This window comes from Myotis daubentonii, chromosome 8 (assembly GCF_963259705.1).
Source record: "Myotis daubentonii chromosome 8, mMyoDau2.1, whole genome shotgun sequence".
Lineage (NCBI taxonomy): Eukaryota > Metazoa > Chordata > Mammalia > Chiroptera > Vespertilionidae > Myotis > Myotis daubentonii.
Window position 1 is genome coordinate 43,901,432 of NC_081847.1, and position 7,508 is coordinate 43,908,939.

At 43.5% G+C, this 7,508-nt stretch overlaps 1 protein-coding gene across 1 annotated transcript; it reads left to right on the forward strand.

Moving 5' to 3' along the window:
• Positions 1-2,243: 2,243 nt before the first annotated feature.
• On the forward strand, positions 2,244-6,938 carry PMAIP1 (phorbol-12-myristate-13-acetate-induced protein 1). The gene is made up of 2 exons (XM_059706239.1): positions 2,244-2,510; positions 4,858-6,938. The coding sequence occupies exons 1-2, from the start codon at positions 2,453-2,455 to the stop codon at positions 4,962-4,964; spliced, it is 165 nt and encodes a 54-aa protein (XP_059562222.1). The 5' UTR covers positions 2,244-2,452; the 3' UTR covers positions 4,965-6,938.
• The last annotated feature ends 570 nt before the right edge of the window (positions 6,939-7,508 follow it).

The following is a 7,508-nucleotide window of genomic DNA, read 5'->3' on the forward strand; positions in this document are numbered from 1 at the left end:
CTGGAACCTTCAGTCCGCAGGGCAACGCTCTGTCCACTGAGCCAAACCAGTTAGGGCTGTGTGGGTTTTTTAAACAGATAAGAGGGGATTCCAGAAAAGTATACAGCGAAGAAAGCCCTTCACACTCCGCTTCGAGTTTCCTTAGGAGAACGTGAGATCTGAAAGAGTTTGCAAACTGCCTCAAATCCAACACCATAAAAAGTCCCCCATAAACAGCTGATTCTGACCAATCTCTGAAGCCCACCCCCCACTTGCTCCTCTTTTTCCTCTCCAACAAGTTGAATTTGCAATTCTCTAAAAGGCACAAAGTTGCCTGAGGTTTGTATGGGTCACGTGACCAACAGCCTTTTATCATGATAATAGTGGAGGACAGGATTGACACACCCTTTGTACATAAACAGGACATCATTTGTTTTTGTTGTTGCAGTTGAATGTATTCCTTGCCTTTCAGCGTGCGCGATTTGATCAGAAGTTTACTAATTTATCCAAGCAGGAAGTTAATGGTGTGCCTTAAGGATTAAGTTAGTGCAAAGGAGCCTTTCCAAGGGGAGCCCCAGTGGTGGGATACCTGGTTTCAGGTCAGAGGCTTGGAGGCAGCCTCTCCACTCTGCTTCCTACATCGCGTGCTGAAAACTCCCCGAATTCTCTTACCACACTCAAAACTAAGTTATTTAAACTTAAGAGTAGTTCTTGCCCCATGCTGACAGCGTGGTCTACACCCCTGCAGAACCAAGGCAACATAAATACTTGCAGATCTGTGTTGATTGAATGACTTGAGGTAAATAAACAACCTGCTGCCTACTGGGGCCAGATAAAGTAAATGAGAAAACAAACAGCAGGGAGTGCGGCCGAGGGGAGCTCCCGCCCCAGGTCTCCCTCGGGAAGAGGCGGCCGCCGCTCCTCGTCTGCTCTGCACGTTTGGGAAACGGATCCCGGGTTGTGAGAACTTCGGATTTTCCACAGGACGCCAGAAACCCCAGCCGTAACTACAATGTCGCAATCTTAAATGTTGGCAACCCAATTCAAATGTTCAAAAGACATTTTGCAGACCAATCTTGGGAACCAAACCTAATACTTCTAGGAAGCCACGCAGCTCTAAGCAGCCAATCTGCAACTTGTGCGTTCAATAGCGCGGACAGTATGAGAACGCACTTTCTGAGAAACTGATTCCCCGGAAGCCTGCAGTGGGCAAGGGCCCCGCGCTGCGTGGGCCCGCCGCGCTCAGACCCCGCGCTGCATTCCGCCCCGGTGAACCTCGTCTCGATTAACCTCAGTGTGGCGCCCGCCTAAACCCTTGGCCTTAAGCGGCTCTCAGGGTAAGCAGACCGAGTAACTCCTTCTCTTTATAATAATGAAATTAATTATTCAAGGGCCAGCCAAACTTCATGCAAATAACTTCATATTCCCAGATTCCTCAAGTTTCCCTGCACAAAAGCATTTGAATGTTTTCTATATGATGGGATTACTATTGTTTTTTAATGTTACTAAGCATCCAGAACGAGCAATTGTGACCCATCCAGAGGGAATATGCTCAGCTTTTTAAATTACAGTCCTGACTCCGGGGCGGAGAACTAATCCCCTCCTTCTCCCACCCAAACAACCACCACCACCACCACCACCACCACCACCACCACCAACACACACACACACACACACACACACACACACACACACACACACCCCTTCTAAATCAAAGCGGTGTTGGCTCCAGGGTTTCAATCTGTAGCGAACTTCCCAACAGTTTCAATCCTTCTTGAGCAGCCTGGCCTCTGGCCACATCCCTCCAGCTCTCAAAGCTCTCTTCGTGCCACGCCCCTGAAACTTCCCGCACTCTCTGACAACGTTCCTTCGCCAGCTCTGGCGGGGCTGTGTACAGAAGTCTCTCATTGCGCATTTATGATAAGGACGAAGTTCCCGGCCTCCCCACCCTCGACTTTGCCGCCGGGAAAACCTTCCTCCTCGCCCGACTCCGGGACCCGGCGGCTCCTGCAGCTGCCTCAACTCTGGGCGCCCGCACAGCCTCGGTCCGAGCCCGGCGCCCCCAGCCCGGTTTGATCAGGGAGTAATTTCGGGGTCTCGCAGGTCGGGGCCGCGCGGGTGGGAAACGTGTCCGGGCAGATCGCGCCAGGTGGAGCGGTGTTCCTCCCGGGCCCGGGCCGAAGGGCGGCCGGCGGGGCGGGGAGAGGGGCGGGGAGGGGGCGGGCCCGGAGTCTGGTTTCCCTACGTCACTGGGAAGTCCCCAGAAGATGAAAACGCGGGCCCCGGCCTTCCCGGACCTCAGAGGTTCTCGGGCGCGCTCCTAGTCGGGTCTCCGGCCTGATCCGGCCCGTTCTGCCCGGTCCGGCCCGTCTGCCCCGCCTGCCCCGCGCGCTGCTCGCCTCCCGCAGACTCCAGGTTCGGGGACTGGGTTCCCCGGGGTTGGCCGCGGAGTAATCGCCGGCCGCCTGCGGAGATGCCTGGGAAGAAGGCGCGTAAGAACGCGCAGCCTAGCCCGACGCGGGCCCCGGCAGGTAGGGACCCGATGGGGCGGAGATCCTGGCCGGGGCGAGGGGGCCTGGACGGGGGTCGAGGTCTCTATCGGGGCCGGGTTAGCCCGTCTACTCGGGGCCTGGTCTGGTCTGCGCCCTTGCACGTGCTTTCGGGGCGCCCCGTGGAAGTCCTTCGGGGTGTTATCCAGGACCGTGAAGACGGCCGGGGACCCAGGTTTGGGACTGGGAGGCAGCGGTCTTTCAGCGGTGCAGAAAGCCTCTTCGCCGCCTTGCAGCCGCACTTGCCCTGCCCCGGCCACGGGGAAGAAAAGTGCAGATGCGGGTGCCAGCCACCAGGAGAAAGTCATTGTCACGGCGGGTGGGGACGGGGGAAGCTCATGGCACTACCTGGCCTCCCAGCGACTCCTAAGACAGGCCTCTTTCTCCGCGGTCCTGGACCTTGGAGGGCCCCGCGCTGGGCGTTATCACACTCTCCACCCGCCACGCTAACAAAAGCGGAGATAATGCTGGTCCGATCACAGCTCTTCCTCAAAGGACTCGCGGAGGGTCTTGGAGGTTTCGCAGGGACCACTGCGTTCAGGAGCCCAGAAATTCTTGCTTCTTTGTCGAGAGTTACATTGTATAACATTTTAACAATCCTAATTAGTTGCGGGAAGGGGGTAGGAGAACCAAAGTTGGTCCCCAATCCATCCATTCCTCGCCCTACTTCCCAAATTGCCCATCAAATAACTTTTCTTCAGATCCAATCTCCCCCCCCCCCCTTATAAATCTTATCAAACGAGTCTTAGGGGCAGTATCAAAGAAGGCAGCAAGGCTTTGAGCCAGAAAATCCGGGTGGGTCATACTGCTATTACATCAGCGGGTGATAGCCCCCACCCCCCAGTTTTCAACATACTTTCATTTTATGGAGCCCATGCGCCGGCATGCAGAGGAAGTGGTGTATCGGCGATGTAGCCATGGCTAGGTTGGCGCCAGGCTGCTCTCCCTGGCTCTTGCTTGGGAAGGAAAAATCTTCCTGCCTTTTGTGATGTCCAGTAGTTTTGACCGAGCTTTGAAAAGGCGCCTCCTGGAAGTGCTTCAGGGGTTTTACCCAGGACCAGGGAGACGGCGGCGAGGGAGGGATCTAGTGCATAACCTTCACCCATCCAAACTAACCTTTGCTTAGTTCCCCACAACAAGGGACTGGAGAAGGGTCCCACGGAAACTTGTTTAGATAGTAATACTTTAAAAAAATTGAGACATGTGACATATAACATTGTATTTTAGTTGTACCACACAGTGGTTTGATACATGTATATGTTGTGAAATAATTACTACAATAAGTTTGGTTAACATCCATGATTACAATTTTTAAAATTAATAGCTTTATAGATGTGTAACTACAACAGAGACGAAGTTTTTATTTCTTTTGAGCCTAACTAACTAGGGTCTTTGCAGGGTCTATTTACCAAGTAAACCAGATTGTAATTTGTAGTCATGATTTTTGATGTTCATAATCATGATCTTAAAGTAGACAAATGACCCTGAATTGCTCTGACTTTCCAAGAAAATTGAAATTATGGTCAATATAGATTTGATGTAAATTTCACTTAAAATTTATTTGGAAATTATCTGATAAATATTATGTTTCTTAAATTAATATTCAGTTAATTACAGTATCTCTAGTCTGAAAAGTAGTAAACATGTGAATTACTTATATTCCACTTCACTCATCTCCTTAAAGGCAATGGATTGGTAGAGGTTGGGTTTGTTGGAAGAATTTGGCTTAGAGTTAACATTTAAACTTCTAAATTATTTTAGAGAATGTGGGCTTACTTTTGGAAAACAAGTGTATGAATCTTCTATGAGAAAATTTCAGAGTTTTTTAAATGAAGAAAAGAATACATTTTAGATTTGCCTATTAATGAGGGCATAATCTTAGCTATGAATTATTGCCACAAAATATGTCTTACTTGAAAACAAAAGAAGAGTTTAAAATTTGACTTCCATTCTTCCCACCAACCTTAAGTGAGAGAAAAAGGAATGACATCATCTGAGGCCGGCAGCATCTCACTGTGGTGTCTGACATATTAAATGTTTGTATTTGCTAATAAGATAATATTTGCCTCATCCAGGATACTTTAAAAGGAGATTTCAAAGTAAATGTCTTCGTTCAACTTTTCTTTTTTTTTTTTTTCTTGTTTGAGTCACAGTGTGTCTGTATATGTTGTGTGGCTGTATGTGTTCCATCTCACGTACAGAAAACAGGTGTACATAAAACTAACAGTAAGAGAAATGTTTCACGGGAAACCTACTCAACTTGTCATTCTTGCTGGTTGTAGTTTGGAATGTTGTCAATTTAATTTTGATGTTTTGCATTCTTTTTCAGAGGCTGAAATTGAGTGTGCCCTTCAATTAAGGAGAATTGGAGACAAGCTGAGTTTCCTGCAGAAACTTCTGAATCTGATGTACAAACTCTTCGGCTCAGGAACCTGACTGCTTCAGAAGCCTTCTAATGAGGCGACTCCTATAAAGCTGGATTTACCATATTTCACCCATTAGTGGTGAGAGACTGCATTATAATGGGGAAGAATGTGAAGAAGCTCTCACTTGCTTTGGGATGTGCTTGGAAATGAAGATGGAATACATCACAATGAAATTCTGTTGGAGTTTTCCCAGAAGTCATTCGTTTATTTTAAAGCAAGAATTGAAGAGCTTTGAAAATATGGAATGAATTATTAAACTTCTTTGTTTCTGCTTAGAGAATTTTTCTAGTATGTTTGTTGAAGGTTGATGCCCAGCCTAGTGGAAGAAGAGTTGATAAATAACTAGAATGTTTTGGCAGAGACCAAAAAACAGAATAAGTTCAGTGTTTATTTCTACTTAGGGATGACAATTCCAGAACAATGTATCATATTTGTTTTATATATTTTATCTTGTTAAAAGTAAATATTTCATTCTGAGAACACTGAATGTTATAGTGAATGTTGATTTCATAGGTCACTACAAAATATAAAATAATTTGATAATTTTTTTGACTTAAAATGTATTACTTCTGTTCAGATGACTTTTCATTAAATGTGTTCCTGTGGGCCTTAACTGGGCAGTATGGAATTTGAAAAAATTTGATCAAATTTGGTGCCAGTAAAATTCCTAGGTTGAATGTTAAAAGATGAAGAGCATAGGGATTTTGGATAACCAGGAATAATAGAAAAAAAAGTGAATTTTACTTTTTACTGCTGAATTAAAACTTGGTAAAACAAATATTCTAAAGTAATTGTTTATAAGAAAATGAATGTTTCTAAAGAAATTTCTAAAATTTGTAAAATGCCCTTTTCCGCACTAATCACTGTGAATTCTATAAGAAGTGATTTTTACAAGAAGTTAAACATGTTTTCATTATTAGGATATACTTTTTAAGTTATTTTTAAATAACAGTTTACATTCAATATTATTTTGTATTAGTTTCAGGTATAAGGGATATACTTTTTTAAAAAAAGAGGAATAGATTGTTCATTCAGAATGAAAATTCTATGTATAAATATGAGATTTTAAGGGATTTTCACTCTGGGTGAAATATATATATACATATATATATATATATATATATATATATATATGTATGTATATATATATATATACTAATTTTCATTAAAGTAACAGGTAGATTCTGAGAAAGCTTTCATGCATTTCATTTTTTTTTTTAAAAAAAGACCAGTCTATGAACAATTTCCAAATATATATAAAAACACCATGATTGAATTTCATCAAGAATAATATTATTTATTTAACCTATTTATAATTAAAATATTTTTTGTTTAGTTCAACAATTTGTGTTAGTTGAAGTTACAGTTTTAGGTTATGAAACAAGGGTTTTATTGTTTGTGGTTTTTTTTTTTTTGTTTTTTTTACAAGGTTTTGATAATTACTTGAACTCCTACAGTAAGAATGTTTTAAAATAGGCCAGCAATTTTCAACCTTTTCCATCTCATTGCACATATAAACTAATTACTAAAGTTCTGTGGCACACCAAAAAATTTTTATTTTGCTGATCTGACCAAAAAAAATAGGTATAATTTTGATTCATTCACATCTGACAGCTATTGTTGTGTTGGCTGTTGTCATTTTTTTATTTGACAACCTAAAGGAAATGAGGTCAGTGCTCCTGACTAAACAGTCAGGTATTGCATGTTTTAAAAATTGTTGCAGCACACCGGTTGAAAATTGCTGATATATAGGCAATAGTCACTTTGATTTTTAAAAAAAAAATACCTCAGTATCTACTTTTCTTCAGTATTACATCTGTTTGTTTACTTAGTTGCAGAGATATTTCGTGTGTATCTGCCTAGCGGAAGGCCTATTTTGCCATGTGGATATTTATGGTCTGTAACTATATTTATACATGTATATATACCTATACTAGTAAAAGTGGATACTGTAGCTGTAAACCATTAAAAATTAATATCATTCTTTTCTGTGTTTATTTTTTTATCATGTAAACTGCTGTGTGTTCATTGCATAACCCAAATATTGTATTTCAACTAATTTTATTTTAAAAAATATATATTTTTACTGATTTCAGAGAGGAAGGGAGAGGGAGAGAGACAAACATGGACACAGAAAGAATCCTGCATACCCCCTACTGGAGATGCAGCCCACAACCTGGGCATGTGTCTGCCTGACCATGACCTCCCCCAACCATGACTTGTTCATAGATCAACACTCAACCACTGAGTCACATTGGCTGGACTGTATTTTTTTTTTAAATATATTTTATTGATTTTTTACTGAGAGGAAGGGAGAGGGATAGAGAGAAACATCGATGAGAGAGAAACATCGGTCAGCTGCCTCCTGCACACCCCCCACTGGGGATACGCCCGCAACCAAGGTACATGCCCCTGTCCGGAATCGAACCTGGGACCCCTGAGTCTGCAGGCCGGTGCTCTATCTGCTGAGCCAAACCGGTTAGGGCTGGCTGGACTGTATTTTAACGAATTTTCATCAGCAGGCACCTTCTGATGGAACCATCCCCTTGGGTCC